At 36.4% G+C, this 19,797-nt stretch overlaps 1 protein-coding gene across 1 annotated transcript; it reads right to left on the reverse strand.

Moving 5' to 3' along the window:
* Nucleotides 1–155: 155 nt before the first annotated feature.
* ANXA1 (annexin A1) lies at nucleotides 156–19,070 on the reverse strand. Its single transcript, XM_072837994.1, has 13 exons — nucleotides 18,820–19,070; nucleotides 11,391–11,470; nucleotides 11,188–11,296; nucleotides 10,600–10,694; nucleotides 9,648–9,761; nucleotides 9,132–9,222; nucleotides 7,260–7,339; nucleotides 7,017–7,073; nucleotides 5,099–5,192; nucleotides 4,200–4,295; nucleotides 2,893–2,951; nucleotides 1,392–1,514; nucleotides 156–494 (listed from the first exon to the last, which is right to left on the reverse strand). Exons 2-13 carry the CDS (start codon nucleotides 11,454–11,456, stop codon nucleotides 441–443), a joined length of 1,038 nt encoding a protein of 345 aa, XP_072694095.1. The 5' UTR covers nucleotides 11,457–11,470; nucleotides 18,820–19,070; the 3' UTR covers nucleotides 156–440.
* Between the last annotated feature and the right edge of the window lie 727 nt (nucleotides 19,071–19,797).

A 19,797-nucleotide genomic window follows, 5' to 3' on the forward strand; every position in this document is an offset into this window, starting at 1 on the left:
AAAATCTATTTCATTAAATGATTATAATTTAGTATTCAAGTCCTTGCCCTTGATATCAAGTTAAATTATTTCATTATACACACACACACACACACACACACACACACACAAACACACATACATATACTCAGAATAGAAGGACCAATGACACACAGTTGTCCTGCAAGATCATTTTATTTTCTACTGCACAAACATCTTTCTCAGGTAATGTTATTAGGACAATCTTTTATGAGGTTTTATATTTTGGGATAAATATAGTTTTAAAAAAACTTACATGGAGTTGCGATATAAAAACAATTTATAGGCTATATTTTTTAGAAAGTATTTAGCTAGACTGTATTCCTGCTGAGAAAACTTTCCTATTTAAGTCTATGATATGGAATGAAAAGATATGATTAAAAAGTCTTCTGATCAAGAAGCTTGTGATCATCAAAGGAAAGTTAGTCTCCGCAGAGAGCCACCAGGATTTTTTCATAATCTCCCTTGGTTTCATCCTGTTGATTAAGAAATAGAGCATATTTAATGCTACCTGGAACCATAATCAACATAAGGGATTTTTAATTATAGAAGAATTATGTATTTATATATTTATAGATGTAGAACATATATCACAGTATGTAAACTCTAGGATCTTTGATAAGAATATCATTTATTGAAATAATACAACTAATATAGCAGATAACTAATATTTGTTCATTGATTATTACATAAAAAGCAATAGCTTTCAAAATTCAGATTATATTAATTATGTTGTATATTACAGCCATTATTTTCCAAGAATGAAATATCACACAAAATTGAGTAGGCTTAGCACAGTTTAATTTCATATCATAGTGAAGGCTATTTGACTCACTCACCAGGGAGAAAGTGATAAGCCTGTGATTTTCTCACTTTTTCTTGATAGATTTAGTTATCCGATATAAGTGACAACTTAACTTTAAATAGTCACCTATCTTTCAATCTTTCAATAAGTTGAAAAATCCTTGACTTTTCTTTCTTTTTATTTTTAATGAAAATTTAAACATGCATGTTATACATTTTAATAACAAAATCTAGGAAAAATTAGAATGATAAGTTTCTAATTTCTGACCAATATTCATTGCAAAATAAATCATTATATCTCCCTACTAAAATATTCTGGTTGCTAAATTTATGTTTGGGAAATAAATATTTCCATTGCTACTAAAATATTTGTGTATTTGTGTAGTCTTTTTTAGTGCAGAACTTACTAATCCAGTGAAAGTTCAATTTACTTATAAATTATGCATCCTAATAAAACAAATTAATCTTACATATAAAATCTATAGATATGTAAGTCAGTTTTTCTTTTTGGAAAAGTTGCAAAAAAGACTGCCGTTTGTGGAGATGGCATTATGAAAATTATAACGTACCAGGATGGCTTGGCAGAGAGAGACACCATACAACTTCTGGTAGCATGCTTTGATATCATTCATGTCAATTTCTGAACGGGAAACCATAATTCTGATCAGTGTCTTATGACGAGTTCCAGAACCCTGTTTAAAGCAAATGATGGTAAATGTCATACTCAGAGCGTACTCTTCATAAAGCAGGTATAGGTTTGAATGTGCAGCTCTTTTGTTTATTCATTAAAACACACACATATGCACACACAGACACACACACACACACGCACTTGACACAGGTGGAAATAAAATGACAGGAACACAACAACTGCATTGGCAGCATGTAAGAGCTTTTACAACCTCCTAATTGGTCTTCTATCATCCAGTCTTTCCTTGGTCTAACCCATTCAAAAATTACCAATAATAACATGAACTTCTAAATTGCAAATATGATCATATAATCCATCTGTTTAAAACCCTCAATGGTCTCTGGTGGCTTTTAGGAGGAAAATCAATCATTTTATTTGGGTTTACAATGCCTGATTCCACAATCTCTTCTTCCACTGTGCACCATCACTCTCATTATATTTATTATCTTGAGAGAGTCATGCTAACTCCTCCCCTGGACCAACTTTATCCTTCCATCTCTTCCACCCTTGCTCTCATCTGGCCAATTCCTATTCAAATATCAGGTCTTAGTTTAGCAGACAGCAAGTCTTCATTGATTTCTCCTGCTCTTCTATAATGTTAGGTATTCATCCTTACTCACCTAGATAATTACCCCCCTAGATGGCAAGCAGGCATGTGGTCTAGGACTGTACTGCCTACCAGGTGCTGGCACCATGTGTATCATTTTACCATTTCAGAAGGATTCTTTCTTATTAATTAAATGGTTAGATCTCTCTCTCTCTCTCTCTCTGTCTCTCTGTCTCTCTCTCTCTCTCTCAACTTCCTTATTTTGGAGTTGCAAAGAAAAAAAAAGAGACAACCTAATAGCTTTTCACAATACCTGTATATAGGTGGCATCCCGAGGAGAATAAAGTTCGAAGTTGAAGTGGTATTGCAAATATATCTTAATAACACTTCAGTAATTTTAAAACAACATTTTAAAATCTTGGAATGAAATACGAATCCGTGGCATGGATGACAGAATAATAAAAAAGGCAAGTGAAACTTAGAAAGGAGGAAATTATAAAACCCACAACCTTGGTGGAAATAGGCTACTAACGCATTAAAAGAAAAAAATACATATCTTTTCTCTGCTGACTCAGGTTTTATGGAAACAAGTATACCACGAATTACTGACAAGCTCACCTGACCACCTTACCTATAAAAAAAAATAGGACAAGTCTGACAGAATTTTATTCCACTAAGTATGTGCATTGCCTCTTGCATTAAGTGGAACAATGATTCTTTTTTATTGGGAAGATATTAACATCGGTGTGGTGTGCAAACAATACAGTTTCCTGTTTTTCTCCCCACAAACAGTAATTTCACCCCTCAGCAAAGCATAAAAATAGAATGTTACCTTCATGGCCTCATGAAGCTTCTCAGCAAAGAACATAGGTTTGCTTGTGGCACACTTCACTGCAAGACAGGCACACTTTAGTTGACATATTTACCACATGAGAAGAAAGATACATCTGAAAGTTTGACCAGCAAAATTCCATTCTCCACTCTACTTCCTCATCCCTCCTCTACTAGGGGATATTTAGCCTATAAAAAGCTCTTCTCTAGATGGCGGCCTTGAGGAATCTTTTCCATGACAGCGTCACCTATCTCCTCTATCTTAAATCCACCCAACAGCAACTTCAGTTCATACTCTCCCGAGAATACTCTTCTTGGACATGAGGAAACCAGTAGATGATAGAGGCCATGGGGGCATACCATAAATATTTTTCTTAAGTTGTAATAAGAATTTTTTTTTCAAGTGAAATAGGACTTGTTTCCAGTATAAGGCATCCACAAGATAAAACACTAACAGATGCAACCACAAGATAAAACACTAACAGATGCATCCATTAGTAATAGTCTCTACCTTGCTACTCAAAGTGTGACCAAAAGTATTGACGTAAACTGGGAGCTTGTTAGAAATACAGAATCCCAAGGCCCCACTACAGACCTGCTAAATCAGAATCTGCATTTTAACATAGTTTCCAGGAGATTCGTGCACACATTCATTTGAGGAGCACTGCTTTAGAACATAGGCTCCCAGGTCATCGAAATAGCATGGGAGACCTTTAAAACCTTTTTCTTCTGAAGAACTTTCCAGAAGGTCCTGGAGACCTATGGAGCTAATCCCTCTGGACTTGTCTAAGATGACTCAATCAGCAAGTGACAGGATTTGAACCTGCATTTATTTATTTCCAAACCCCATGCTCTTAATGGCCACTCTGACTTTCCTCTGAGCTATGCCCACCCTGGTGCGTCACTTGGCATAAGTAAATGCTTATGAGAAAGCATTTCCCACTTGTCCAACTTTCTGAAAAAGGTAATAATATCTGTAATTATTAAGAAGGACATTATATACCTTTAGCTAAATATTCATTGCTGTTATCTTACATGTTGCCTCTATATAGAACATAAGTTTATCACATCTTAGGATTTAAAAAAAAAATTATATTTATTTATTTATTTATCTTTAAGTAAGCTCCACACCCAGCATGGAACTCATCACTCTGAGATGAAGACCTGAGCTGAGATCAAGAGGCAGAAATTTCACTCACTGAGCCACTCAGGCTGGGCAGCAGTTTTTGGTTTTGTTTTGTTTTTGAATTGTGGGACAGCCTTGATCATTTCAAGTTAGAAAACTCTTCCCTTTCCATGACTACATACCGATAGCCGTGAGGCATTTCTCGATGTCACCTTTCATCTCCAGATCCAGAACTTTGTTCATGTCGTGCTTACTGTACTTGCGGTATTTCTGAAACACTGAATATTAAATTTAAACTAAGAGATGTACAAAGCATCCTATGCTTTAGCAAACTAGCAAAATCAGGGTAACTGACTCAAAGCATTTCTTTGGATGACTGACTCTTCAAAACACACATTTTAAAGCTAATCGTTTCACGGAGTGTATTTTGGAGATTTTGTCTTCTCCTAAGAATGTAACTCGCATGGCTATCCTGGTGCTCCTGGATATTTTGGGGACTTCTCACACATGTTGACTTTTATTAGAACTGGCATGTGATTGACAACCATGGCCCTTACCGCATCAGAGCTAAATGCCATACCGAATGGATCTTCCCTTATATAAAGAGCTGTGTAGTAAATATCTCTTTCTTTTATCCTAAAAAATCACTGTGCTATTATAAGATGATGAACTTAAAGTCATCATTTGGACTTCCCCCTTTGCCTTGGCTTCCAAGAGGTTCAGAGCCAAATCTTGTGCTCAAAGGTCAGAATTCTTGTTGCTTTTTGGTCTGGGAGCATCTCTATGCCTTCCCCCCGCCCTCCCCACTTAGTCCGGACTTTAATGTTTCTCTTCATTGTAATTTCATTCTGTTGTATGTGTATATTTTGTCACAACTATTCCAAATATTTTGGGGGAGTAGAAATAGTCAAGATAATTAAATGAAGCTCTACCTGCCAAAGTCACAAAGTATGTCTCAAATATGGTAAAATGGCGACTGTGCAAAGTTGGACAAATGCTCAATGCACTCTTTCCCTTCTTTTATTTGTCCTCAAAAAACCTGCGTCTTCTATAAATGGTTTTCAGGAATTTTTTTTCTTACCTTGGCGAAGGTGGGGATAGGCTCTGGTGGTAAGGATGGTAATGAACACATTCACATCTGTTCCTTTTCTCCTTTCTCCTGCTTCATATAAAGCCTATCAAGAAACAAAAACATAGGGGCACCTGGGTGACTCATTCAGTTGAGCATCTGCCTTTGGCTCAGGTCATGAATCCAGGGTCCTGGGACCAAGCCACAAGGTGAGCTCCCTGCCCAGTGGGGAGCCTGCTTCTCCCTCTCCTTTCCCTCTCTCTGTCTTAGCGCTCTCGCTCTCTCTCTCTCTCTCTCTCTCTCGAATAAATAAATGGAGTCTTTTTTTTTTAAAAGAAACATAAACATTTGAGTATCTACTGACTTGATATCTGCACAAGAATGTTAGATCTCTTCAAAAATTTTCTAGGCAGCTGCTTTGTGTCCAATTTAATCACAGTCGGCAATGTTAAGAATGCAAATTCCTTAAAGATAGGGAGGGACCTTAGTTTGGCAAGTATCTTCCACAGTATGTCTCCAGGCACCCTGCAGACAGTAGAGACTGAATATATTTTTTTTGCGGAATAAATATTTGCTGGATTAAATTGCTTTCGGATTATGTTCTATATCAAGACAGCTCCATGGGACTCTCTAAAAAAAATTTTTTTTACTCTTAATTGTTCAAAGTAACTATCAGCAAGTACTAATAAATCAATAATACAAACATAACCTAGATCTTGAATTTTGATATAGAATTTCTGGAGTCAGATTCTGACTCTGCAATTTAGTTGCTCTATAATCTTAGATAAAGAATTTAACCTTATTAAACTGCAGATTTTCTTCTTTCGTAACTGAAAAAGATAATCCTTCCCTTACTGTCACAAGCATGCTCTGTTAACTTTGATATGTTAATTGCCATCATCCCCCTGGGCCACACTAATCCATGTAGCTGCCATAAATATACATCTAAGAGCCCTGATAGCCTTACAATGGAACGCAAATTCAGAAATGGCATAAGTAAATAAGAATAATTTTTTGTTATGGGGGCAATTATTCATAAACTAACTTCTAATATGCTTGCATAATTTCTATTATGCAAATTTCTATTATTTTCTATTATTTTAATAATGGCCAAACTTCTGATGGACAGAAGTTATTTTGGACATTTCAGGCAAAAACCTGGTATGTATGCATTTATTCAACAAAAACTTTTACTGAGTTCCTTTTATGTGAAATATAATGTACTGGTATTGTGAAGGGAGTGAGTATGCACACATAAGTTTCTATCCTACTAACTCACTGTGATGAATGTATAGACATAATACTGTCCCATGAGGAAAGCATATGCAAATAATAGGGTTTTTTAAATTTTTTAACAGAAATTCCAGCCCTAAAATGGCACGATTTTTCTAATGTTGCCAATGGATTGGTGTATACATAACCAACAACCTCAATGAAACTATGTGGATCAATATACCAGAAAGAATATAAATATATTATTATAATCTTTTATAGTTATAATATAATTTCTATAATGTTTTCGTAATATAAACTTATATCTACAAACCACTCCATTGTTCCATTAAAAATGTTGTGCTTACTCTTTCCACTTGAGTTAAAAATTTATTTTTCCGTTTCTTATACACGGTAAAATAAAAATTCAGAGTTTTCTCAACAAAACAATCCTTGTGAATGATAAATTCTCATTGTCTTTCAATCCTTCCCCACTTTGTGAATAATTAAATCTTTTAAAACATAATTTTCCTCTCTTGGGTTATTCGAGAACAGGCTGGGTGTGCATCATTCAGGGAATGAACATTAGGGGCCATTGGTCTCTCAGAGGGTCTTAGTTTTGCTTTCACATAGAGACATCAAGCGGTAACCCCACCTAATGCAGAACCTATCTGACATGGGAAATCCATTCCAGTAGTATTTGTCAGCACTTGCTTACCCTGGCATCCGTATCGGCCAAGTCATCATTTACGCCAAAATCCTCAGATCGATCACCCTGAAAAAAATCCCATTCTTTGGTAAGTGGTTTTCCAGCATGTAATCACATGATTTACTTAATTCCTCTAAAATCAGATAAATAATATTTTTTGAGAAAAAGAGAATCAAGTGCTTATTTCGAGAGAGAGGGAATCTCATTTTACTCTTCAAAAGGAAGAGGTCTGTCCTGAACTAGCTGAGGTACCTTAGCAAGAGAAAGCAGAGCATTCCGATAATCTCCAGATGTGTCTGAGGTGATATCTTTAGCCAGATCTCTCTTCAGTTCTGAGAAATGAGAAAAGCATATTTTTCAATAAACCAGTGAAAACGGTAATAAAAATAATATCTGACATCTGTGTACTGGCTTAGCATTTGCAGTGTCAAATGTTCAGTCACTTAAGGAATATATTTCAAATATTATTTTTTAAATAAATCAGAGCAAGTAAAATTTTAGATCAGCAAATGTACTTCCTACAAGGCAATGAAAGCAATTTAGATAATATTGTGAATAAAACTCTAACAGTCATACAAACTTTGCTAATAAGAATAAATTGCATAGGTATACATAATTAAAAAAATTAACTTTGAAATAAAACATGCCTGAATTTATGCAATGGTATAAATTAGAATAGTTATTTAAAAGAATAAGCCGGAAAAAAAAAAGAAGAAGCTGGGACACCTGGGTGGCTCAGCGATTGAGCGTCTGCCTTTGGCCCAGAGAGTGATCCTGGAGTCCCGGGATCGGGTCCCACATCGGGCTCCCTGCATGGAGCCTGCTTCTCTCTGCCTATGTCTCTGCCTCTCTCTGTGTGTGTCTCTCAAGAATAAATAAATAAAATCTTTAAAATAAAAAAATAAAAAATAAAAGAATAAGCCAGAGGTACTTGCTTGAACACAGATTACTTACTTTAAAAAAGTATAAATACCTTACATGTAATATAGTTTATGTATATATATGTGTGTGTAAGTATGTATAAATATAGATTTACAACTTTCTTTTGTCTAAATACCCTAATTAAACCTAATTAATTAATGCTGTATTAGCCAAAAATTAACTGAATTTATAATTGACTAGAAGACAGGACAGTTAAATATTAAGGTATCACTGCACTGTATTTGGGGTATAATGGAGAAATATAGATATATACCTCCGTAAACTGCTTTATCAAACAAAAAACTATTAATGATGCCTTTCTTGACTATTATTACTAATAAAGGGATCTAAGATAAACACTGGTAATGAGATATAAATTCCTTCTTCTGATTTCTTTATTAAATTTCTCTGAAAACAATGTGTGAGGGCTACTATATTCCCTGTGATTGGAATGAAAATCAAGCAGAAAGATCCTCTATGGTGTTGCATTTTGGCTGGGAAGCCAAAAATGTGGAGGGTTTGTGAAACCAGAAAAGGAAACTCATGAAACTTCCAAAATTGCCCAGGACCCAGTTATAGCTACCCGCTTGTTGACAGCGTCGAGCATATCATTTAAATGAGATGTTTCACTGGATAGATAAAATGAGCCATGGACTTCCATCCCCATGGATATAACTAGAGATAAAGAGTAAGTGAATCATTTATATTCATAATAGTAAAGTGAAAGTTCCCATCAGAGGATTATAAGCACTGCACTCTTTACCTTTTCAAGGACAAATGGAGAATATCTTGTTTGGAAATTTCTGTTCTTGTTATCTTTCCAAAATAAAAGAGAACGGAACATTTTTTTGGGCATAAATCTCAGAAAAATAGGAATGTATTTAGGAAATGCTTTAAATTCAATGCTATGAATTGAGTTTTCCATGACAATAGTATGTAACATTTGTCTTTGAAAGACAGTTTCTATTAAAGTGCTAACTTGACAAGGGGTGGGATACTGTCTCCCTTATCAGCACCCTAGCAACTTGAGGGCTATCTGGTAACAGTGCACATGTGCGAGATACATCCCAAACAATGAAGAAATATTTTAATATGAAGAATTTCCAAAGCCACATCATTAACTCCCACGTTCAATTTAAAGAAAGGTGTATCAGATTTAGTTTCCAACTAAGGTAACTTGGACTGTTGGGCATTAAAACATACCTTCTCTATAGACTCTGTTAATTTCTCTGATTTCCTTGTTAGTTCTTGATGCCAAAATTTCATCCAGAGTGTCTTCATCAGTTCCAAGGCCCTGAATTGAAAAGGAAATGTAGGAAAAACTTTATTCAAGAGCATCTGCTAGTTTTGGTGTCCCAAAATTTATTTGAATCTAGCATTTAGTAAATTTCCTACAGTATTTAATAAATAGCCACAATATTTAATAAATACGATAAACTAATTATATTAGTCTAAAAACAAAAGCCATTATTTTGCACAAATATATAAAAAGTGAGGTCTAGGATTCATGCAGTGACAGACATCATGAGGGGAGTGGAAATAATACATCTGCTAACACCACCATTTAATTAATCAATTCATTCATTCATTCACTCGCTTATTTTATTCCCACTGATTGGCATGCCCTGTACTGGATGCGAGGTTATAACAGGAGGTATAAGTAGACTTGACCTGTACAATCTGTTGAGGAAAGGAATTTTGCTTATATCAATTCTTTACCTTCATGGCACCACGAAGTTCATCAGCATCAAACTGGGCTGGAGTTTTTAATAGAGCCAAAACAACTTCCTCGAGGTGACCAGAAAGGGCTTTCTTCAGAGCTTCATCCAGGGGCTGTACCGAAGAGATTAGAGTCAGGGCTTCTCATAAGCAACATGCTGGGCGGTATAGCAATGTGGGGTTGCCCAACCTTTAGGTAACCTTTCTACTGATTTCTAAATCCAGCCATCTTCTAGAGCTCCTTTCTTTCAGATACAAAATATGGTATGTAGAATGCTATCTTCACTTTTTAGATATAGAATGATGACAGTGAAATGTACTGAATTCACTGGTAACTTCTGAAAGGACTTCTTTGAGGGTTTTCTTACATGATGAGGAAATCACAAATCTTAAAACATATAGATTTGTATATCGATAGAAACAGAAGTAAGAATGCTCTAAAAAATGCATTAATAATTTTCCAGGCTTTGGAGTTTGCACTGCTCAAATAAGCACTATAATCAGACATTGGCATTATATCATTTTCTAACTGCAACTCCTTAAAAAAAATACCCCTTATTGGTTTTAAAAAATACAAATCTTACTTTTAAAGTAGAATTATACGAAAAAACTTTACACTTAGACATTAAATTGCTCAGGTTAAATTTTAGCAGAAGACATGTCAATCAGAACATACTCCTCATTGCCAATAGTACTTTCGGTATTCACTATATTCAAATTAAAGACTGGTCTCCATTAGAGAAGTTATCTGCAAAGAACCAAGATGATTAATGATTGACTTTGCTAGTATTGATTACATTGCAATCAAATGGATAAGTACTATAATCTTAGTCTTAGTTGTAAAGGGAAAACAGTGTTAGAGACTGAAAAAGTAGGTAACTGTGCTTTAAAATCCATGTCTAGACATACATGTAACTGAAATTGAGTATCTAAATTTACCACTCCGACCTACCTTTCCTTTTTCCTGGAGATATGCTGCTTTGATCTGTTGACGCTGTGCATTGTTCCTCTTAGTTAGAATGTCAATGATGGTTGCTTCATCCACACCTGGAAATAAAAGGTCACCAGGCTTTAAATCAATTTTCTTGGGATGCCTGGGTAGCTCAGTGGTTGAGAATCTGCCTTTGGCTCAGGTTGATCCCGGGGTCCTGTGATTGAGGCCTCCATTGGGCTCCCCACAGGGAGCCTGCCTCTTCCTCTGCCTGCGTCTCTGTCCCTCTCTGTGTGTCTCACATGAATACATAAATAAAAATCTTTAAAAAAAAGACCGTACATGTGAGGAGAGATGTTGATGTCAGCACTGAGTTTCTGCTGGAAATAAGCTGGTAAAAATATCAGTCATAACAATGGAGATCCCACTTATTTGACCAAAATTTGCTAAGTGCTGCGAAAGGCAATATATCTGTGTTTCACAGATAAATCTTTTTTATCTTCAAAATGAAACAGACGTTTCCAACTGCACGTGTCTCTTTTATGATAGTTATTCAAATGGCCACTGGGAAATATCCAGAAGAGGACTGTTTGGGGAACACGTCATTACCTTTAACTGTTATTGCGTTGTGCAAGGCAGCAACATCGGAGGATGGATTGAAGCTAGGGTAGGGGCTCACTGCTGACCCAGGACCTCCTTTGGATCCTTTCACAGTTTCCTGTGGATGACAGAGAAACAGAGTCATGTCCATTCATTCTCATTAGTTTCTATTCTGATATTTAACTAAGTTATTTTATTGTCACTTGACTTACGATGTATTCCTGCTCTTCATTTTCAATAAACCAGGCCTGTTTGAGGAATTCTGATACCATTGCCATTTTTAAAGAAGTATCTGGAAAGAAAACAGGTAGATTTTATTACAGAACACCAACCCATCACATATATACATCACTCTACTCTCTCACATACTCAAGACATAGAGTAGCTTTGACCTTATTTTCAGATCACTTATTAGGAGCATAATAAAATGCTAGATGTAAGCTTTTTAAAAGGAGAGTCTTATTCCTCAAACAGAACAGCCTCTACTCAGACATTTGGCTCTTTCTTGTCATATTTAGTCCTAACCTTTAAGGGTCAGATGATTCTACAAGGAAGTGTGGAGGCTGAAGAGAGGGGCTGGTGATTTACTTCACTGCTCTAAATTTATAGACCATCCACCATGTGCTAAGCACTGAGGGCCCAAAAAATGTTGAAACTTCATCCTTGCCTCAAGAGAACTTCCTGCTAGTGTGTGCTTCCCGAGGGTGGGGGGGGGAACAAAAGCTTAGAGGCAGCGCTAGCTGATCTGAGCCTCTCTTGAAATGAGTCAAGATGAACCTGACAGAAAAGTTATAGAGAACAAAACAGAGAGAAGGTTGTCATATTTGGGACATTGAAAGTTGTCTACTGAAGGAAGAAATGTTGACAGAAGCCCAATCAAAGAAGTTTAAATGTATCTCCAAAGCTTTAGGAAAACATGAATGGTTTTCTAAAAAGAGAGCAGCATGATTCCTTTTATATTTCAGAAAGATCAGTCATCCTATATCATAAGAGGACGGCAAAGAGATGGGCAAGATGAAAGATTAGAGGCTGTTTAGCAGGCCTTCAGAGAATCTGCGTGGGATTGGTGAGGGCTGAAAGAGAAGAAATGGGGAGAGAAAGAGCATAACATTTTACGTTTATAAGGTAAAACAATCTGTGACAGTCTACAAAAGTTGATTCAGACTCAAAATGTTAAAAAAGTTTGACAAAGAGATATTTGGATGGTATTTCTCCTTCAAATAATTCCATTTCCATTTTCCATTCCTTGGGATAAAATTATTTCAGCCCCTGGAGTAATTGCTATTCTCACATTTCTTCCTGGTTGAGCCATCCTAACTACTAGTCCTTCAAATTTCTCCACCCAACACAAAAAACCCAGATCATATACCAGGTTCTTTGTTCTAACAGGAAGTATCAGGGTGAAATTGCAACATAGATGCCCCCTTTAGGCAAATCCTATCTCAAAATTTTTGGAATTGCTCTCATGGTTCAGCAGTATTTTTGTTTAACCAACCATGTATATTTTAAAAACCTGAAGCACGTTTAAAACCGAATGTGGGGCACCTGAGTGGCTCAGTGGTTGAGCATCTGCCTTTGGTTCAGGTTGTGAGGTAGGATCCTGGGATCAAATCCCACTTCGGACTACCTGTGGAGAGCCTGCTGCTCCCTCTGCCTATGTGTCAGCCTCTCTCTGTGTGTCTCTCATGAATCAATAAATAAAACCTTTAAAAATTTTTTAATTAAAAAAAACCTATTGTGCTCCGTTTATCCACAAAAGAAGTTATCAGTGATCCTTTTTTTGTCTGGGGATGTGCTTTTAGGAATCCGAGGTCAAGCGAGGCATCTCTCTCCACACTCTTTTGCTTATCCCTCTGGAGACTATGACTGTGAGTACATCTGAAAAAGTCTGGAAGGGCAATCTCAGTACTTTTAAATTCTTGATACGAAGCTAAAGGAATGATGAAGAATAAAACCCATAACCTGATTCCTTAACAGCATGTTCAGACAAAGGATTTCAGCCACACCTGCTGAAAAATAATCTGTTTCAAGTAATGAAATTAAATACGTGAAGGAAATCATATCTACAGCAGAAACTATCTCCACTTTATTATCATTGGGATTGTTCGAATTACTATTATGTCATCTGCGAGAAGAACCAATATATTGTGCATTCATTTAAAGTAATCTCTTCCCCACCCCACCCCCAGCAACGGATAAATTTGAAGTTATTTCCTGAAGTGAAGTCATGATGTACAATTTTGCACTAGGTTTTAGCTCCCATTACAGTCGTAATCTGGAGCAATTGCTGCGGGCACGTGGAGTTTCATTTTCCAATTATTTAATTGGCACATCCTGAACTTCTAACTATTTCTGGCAAGATTTCAGGTATGTGAGATTTCCATTTTTATAAACTCATCCATGCCCTTCATAAAGTAGAATCCTCAAAATGAGTGATATGATTGGTCACTTAGTAAAATACTCTTCCATCAGTGAAACAGGCATTCCAGTATTTCCATTCTTTTCAATTGGGCAAACAAACAAAAACTTCAAAAGAGACCAGAGACAAAGAATATTGTCAACATAATTTTAAAAATGCATCTCAGGGACCCTGGCTGGCTCAGCGGTTGAGCACCTGTCCTTGGCCCAGGTTGTGATCCCACCTGCTTCTCCCTCTGCCTATGTCTCTGCCTTTCTCTGTGTCTCTCACAAATAAGTAAGTAAGTAAGTAAGTAAATAAATAAATAAATAAATAAATAAATAAATAAATAAAATCTTAAATAAAAAAGAATCTCACAACTTAAAAAAATAAATTTTGTCGGGATCCCTGGGTGGCGCAGCGGTTTGGCGCCTGCCTTTGGCCCAGGGCACGATCCTGGAGACCCAGGATCGAATCCCACGTCAGGCTCCCGGTGCATGGAGCCTGCTTCTCCCTCTGCCTGTGTCTCTGCCTCTCTCTCTCTCTCTGTGTGACTATCATAAATAAATAAAAATTTTAAAAAAAATAAAAATAAATTTTGTGAAACTTAACAGGACTCATTTTTTTTTCACTTCAAAAAAATGCTCCCATAATGCATCGATTTCTTCACATAACACAAAACAACAATAATAAGGGGTCTGAATAATTTATTTGACACAACAGAGTCTATACAGGAGTTATCTTTGTAACATATCTCCTGAGTTCCTGGATCTTAGAGTTTGAAATAATTTGGATGGTCTGAAAGCATGGTCTGGAAAAGAAAAGTAGCCTGAATAGATTGTCTCAGAAAAGCAATGTGAGGAAAATGGAATCTCAGTCCAGCCAAATAATATCTACTAGCTCTCAGCTTAAAGATACAGGCATAGTGGCAGGATATAAGAAATTGACCCGAAGGAAAGAGATTTTATTATGTACTAGTAGTTAACTGCTCAATGTCAACCGCATATATTAATAGAAATCTTTAACAGTTGCAACATACCTTACAAATACTACAGTAAAAATATTTTTGCCAAAAATGTAGAGGAGACTGGGACACCTGGGTGGCTCAGTTGGTTAAGCGACTGACTCTTGATTTCTGCTCTGGTGGAGATCTCAGGGTTGAGATCGAGCGCCCATAGGGCTCCACATAGGCCATGGAGCCTGCTTACAATTCTCTATCTCCCTCTCCTTCTCCCCTTCCCCTAATCCACTCCAGACTTCACCACTCCCACTCTGCTCCAGTGCACACTCTCTCCATTAAAAAAAAAAAAAATCTGGCCAAATTGAATTGCTAAACCACTCTATCTCTTCAATAATTACCCTCTGCTTGAAAACTAGCATTTGTACTTGATAAAACCTATTCAATAATTTGAAGGTTAATACTTGCTTAACTATAGATGAATAATGCATACAAAGATATTTTACAGACTGCTATATGTTATGAAAATGTCCGATATTATTACTATTCAGAGAAATATTTGGTCTAAGAAATAGAATTATACAGTTAAAAAAATAAATTAGATAACCCCATGAGTTCACAAAAGATTTTCTTTTTTTCTTTTTCTTTTTTTAGTTGTACTGTTTATAGTAGGTACTTAAGAGCACATTTTATTAATGTACCTTGGCTCAATATATACTTAATCTGAATGCTAATGAGCTCTGAAACCAAGCTTATCTCATCCTTAACATCGTCTAATTTGATGATGAAATTGGCCATTTATAGAGAGATTGACCTTATGGAAATTAATAATATTTCAGAGTTCTTCTAGTAAATGATCTGTTTGTGAACATGCACTGTCTACCAATCTCATTTATCTGTGCATAAATGTGTAACTTTCTAGAGATGAGCATTTTCTTTATACTTATGTTTCATAAAGACACCTTTCTTTATCTCATTCAGCAAGGAATTAAAGAGAGTAAATATGCATAAAAATATGCCCAAGATATTAGACAGAATGTAGGATCCATGCTTGTTAAGCTATATCATAAAGGTATTCCGGAAACAGTGCATTAGTAATTAAACCGACCCAAAATGTGGAAACACTAAGGCTGGTATCAAAATCAATTTCCTGATTTTTCAAAAACCGCACTCCAGTTGTGTCCTCGTTTTTTAATATATAGAGACAGGAGTAAGTTAGAGGCATAGGGACGTCATATCTGTAGTGTTCTCTCAAATGTGATAGCAAAAATATAGCGAGAAGGTAGAAGAGGAAAGAAGACAAAACAAATGTGGCATATTAACAATTGGGGAATCTGGGTATAAAATATATGGTAATTCTTAAGCAATATTCTCGCAACTCTTTTGAAGGATTGAATTTATTACAAAAGTCGTTTGTTTTGTTGCTGTTGTTAATCACCATTTCTATCTCTGTTGGCCTCATGAAAGACAGCTTCCAAGATCTGTGACAAACTGAGTTTTGTGGTCTCTCATGCCTTCCTCGTGACAATCTAGAATGATCAGTTGTACAGCGATACCAACAGTGACTTGCCTAGGACAACATCCTTTTTTTTTTTTTTTAAGATTTTATTTATTTATTCATGAAAGACAGAGAGAGGCAGAGACACAGGCAGAGGGAGAAGCAGGCTTCTCATTGGGAACCCGATGCAGGACTCGATCCCAGGACCCTGGGATCACGTCCTGAGCCGAAGGCAGATGCTCAACCACTGAGCCACCCAGGTGTCCCTAAGACAACATCCTTATTCCAATGTTCTACTTGGGAACAGTAGAAACAGTATGATTTCCTGGCAGTGTTCTAGACGGAAGTGGCAAGCATCAAGACATACATAAATCCATGCTGTTTGATTGCATATTCTTTTAAGCTAAGGACCAAAAGACTGGCAGGAAATGTTATTTTTAATAGCTCGCACTTGAGGATCAAACTCATTAACAGTGAGTGGGCCCATGGAGACTGTGGCAAGGTTTGCCCTAGGACTCAGGTGTTTATTTTTCAATGCTTTGGCTTGTGCTCAGTTTTTCCCTTGATTATGTATTTCAGAAGTCCTTCCCACACCTACCCATGTGGGAGAAGGCAATTAGACTAGCCAACGGTATGACTTATGAAGAACCACTTTCTGAAAGGTAGTCTCATGAATGTTCAGCTTCTGGGCCTTTGGACACAGTGTCTCCTTTGCCTGGAATGCTGTTTCCTCCTCCATATTTGCTCTCCTTGGCCAAACTGGTACTTCTACAAGGACTCAGCATAGACCTCTTCACACCCTCCAGAAAACTCACTCATTGGTTCAGCACTGGGCTGGGTGACCTCCTGCGCTCTCCCAAGGCATCCTCCTGCCCCTATGCTACTCCCTAACCAATTTGTATCATTGCTTTCTACTGACATATCTATATTCCCTGGCAGCATTACCATGAGAGCAGTGCTAATCCACATTCATTATGTACCTCCAATCCCTGGTATTTACTATGTTAATAAATGTTACAGAATGAATAAGCAGTGTATTAGTGCTAATTACTTAGGAAACATATCTATACATTTAACAAATGTTTCCTCCTAACTGTAGGATATAAACATAAGAATTGAGGAGTGCTGAGCCCTATTTTGATTCTCTTTAACTGACTTTAGGGCCTCAAGAAAACATTTAACTTCTTCAGGGGTCTTCATTTGCAAAAATAAGAATGTTGGAATAAATAGTATCTAAAATGTGTGATAGCTCTGAAGTGCCTACCTTAAATTTCACCTCAAGTGGACAGAAGAGGAGAAAATTAAGGAACATAGCATATAAACTATATCTGTTCTGATTGTTCCGATAAAATTTTATCCTGTTTTAAAGAAAAGTGAACTTATTTGCTTCAAAAACTGCTTTGGGTTTATCACTGAAAAAATAATAGGGCCATTGGTTTAGCTGTTTAGCTCTGATTTTAAATATAACTCTAGGCTCTAGAGAAGGTTAAGAACAACCAACTCAGCAAACTACTTCATCCACAGAAATTTAGCTTTGCAGATCTTTTGATTGAGAAAGCATTTAATAAGCGTGAAAGTCTAAATAATGTTATTATGAACTATTTATTTTGTCAACATCAGTGAGATATTGGCTATCTGCCACATGTGGCTGAGCCTGAGGCCCGGGTGGTAACATAACTTCTGGAGAAGAGGCCATTTCAGAATTATGAAACGAGCACTTTACCACAGTTGAATCATTCTGCAATGTTCCTTCTTTTCCAGCTACCAAAATACATTCCGGGTGCAGAGGGGAATGTTACTTTTTCAAAGTTCACGTATAATTTTAGACATCAACAAGGCAAGAAAAACACACCTTTCTTCAGCAAGCTAGCATTAAAAGTTAGACATCAGGACATTTAACATTCAAAATGGGCTAAGAAAAATTCTTGGAGGAACACTTGTAATGTACAATTAGCTGGATATGTTATGATTCAAATTCTCTCCCTTTTGCAAATATATCCAACACCAGTAAAAACTCTGCTTTAGACTTGCTTTGTGGTTTTCTAAGGAGTTTACGGCCATTAGTTCTCATTCACAATCCAGATGCTACTAAGTAGAATAATTTTTAGAGGACCCAATTGGCATTCACAGGAAATAACTTATCTGACACCACCCAGAAAGTATTTCCCTTCCCTTTAGGTTTTCAAAGCATCACTGGAAAAGCTGGTCTATAACACAGAGACCACAGGAATAAGAATGTGGCCACACCCTCTTTAAATGAAATGTTTAATAAGCGGATCCTCTGATTTATTTACACTGCATAAATAAACATAACGTAATTTCAAATGTTAATTACAAAGGGCATGATTATCACTATGAGGTCTGACTCTATATGATTCTTATCAAAAAAGAAAAATAAGATAGTCCTGCTACTTTGAAACAGTTTTCCTGAAACTCATCTCTAACACTTCTGTTCTGCAAGCATCCACCCTCCCTATGTATAACTCGGAGGAGGAAAACACATTCTTTCTTCTTTTTTTTCCCCATGGTAACTCACCAACAGTACAATAAGCCAGGATTAAGCAAACTGTCCATATTTGTAAACTCTATTTCTTAACAAAGTAAAACAGAACATTACAATCTGTGGTTTCTAAAATATAAATACCCAATGTGATTTCACAGAAAGATTTCTCAAAGCATACTAAATACGCCTAGCCCTAAATCCTGCAGAAGCAGTAACACTTAACATCCCGAGGGGAAAAGTTTTCAAAACAATCAAAACTAACTAAAAAGAAAACTAAGACTTACCCTTTTTTTCACTCCTTCTTCCAAAGCACTATGAGATTCTCCTCTGAACGTTTCACACTAGCAGAGAAGCCTTGTACTTCTGATTTTATAGAGTTTGAAAGGAGGCCACACCTAGCAACCAGAAGTTAGTAATTGGTTGCCTTTTTGTTTGTAATACGTGGCTCAGCCTTGCCCGAAACAAAGTGAAACAAGTCTTGCAACAAAACTACTCACTAAACCAACTCCAGGCAGACAGCACAAAGGGGGAAAAGAAAAACCGGAAGCACAGAGTTTTTTCCCCCCTTCTTAGTTTGCACTGCTTTTTCCAAAGTAAAATGCAATAGATTTTCAAGTTGCAGCAGTATTGTCTACCCCAACTCTGCTACCAATGGTTGACACCTATTTTTTTTAGTTAAACTGGTTGTGAAATAAAAAATATATAAACCTCAGATAAACCCAAGAAAACCCTTTCAGTCTGAATCCCAGCTCCATCACTTACTACTATGTGATCCTAGGGACATATTTAATTTCCCTGAACCCTTCTACTTTTGTAAAAATAGGGATAATATTATCCAGGCAGTCTTAAACACTAGAATTCTTGTGACAATTGAGAAATAATGTATTTTTGTAAATTTTAACATCATACCATGCTGATTAAGTTTTATTTATATTTTACCAGCATTTTTCTTACCTTAAAATAAAAGACTTGTTGGGGCAACTGGGTGCCTCTGACTCTTGACCTCAGCTCCGGTCTTGATCTCAGGGTTGTGAGTTCAAGTTCCACATTGTGCTCCATGCTGGGCCTGGAGCCTACTTAAAAAAATGAAATGAAATGATGAAATAAAATACTTCTTGTGCTTGTATATAGCTTGTGTATGTAAATAAGAAATATAAAAGAAATAAATCCCCAGATTATCTCAAAATTGTAAGCAAAGTCAATGTTAGAACTATGATTGTTACGACATTTTTAAAAGGCCAATTTACAGTAATTCTTTTATA

The sequence above is a fragment of the Canis lupus genome, chromosome 1 (assembly GCF_048164855.1).
Source record: "Canis lupus baileyi chromosome 1, mCanLup2.hap1, whole genome shotgun sequence".
NCBI lineage: Eukaryota > Metazoa > Chordata > Mammalia > Carnivora > Canidae > Canis > Canis lupus.

Excerpts from the sequence above, each read along its gene's own strand:
- ANXA1 (XM_072837994.1), bottom strand. The coding sequence starts at position 11,456 with ATGGCAATGGTATCAGAATTCCTCAAACAGGCCTGGTTTATTGAAAAT. Across the intron at positions 10,695-11,187 it reads CAACGCAATAACAGTTAAAG|GTGTGGATGAAGCAACCATC; the intron begins GTAATGACGTGT and ends TTTTATTTCCAG. Across the intron at positions 495-1,391 it reads CTCTCTGCCAAGCCATCCTG|GATGAAACCAAGGGAGATTA; the intron begins GTACGTTATAAT and ends CTTAATCAACAG.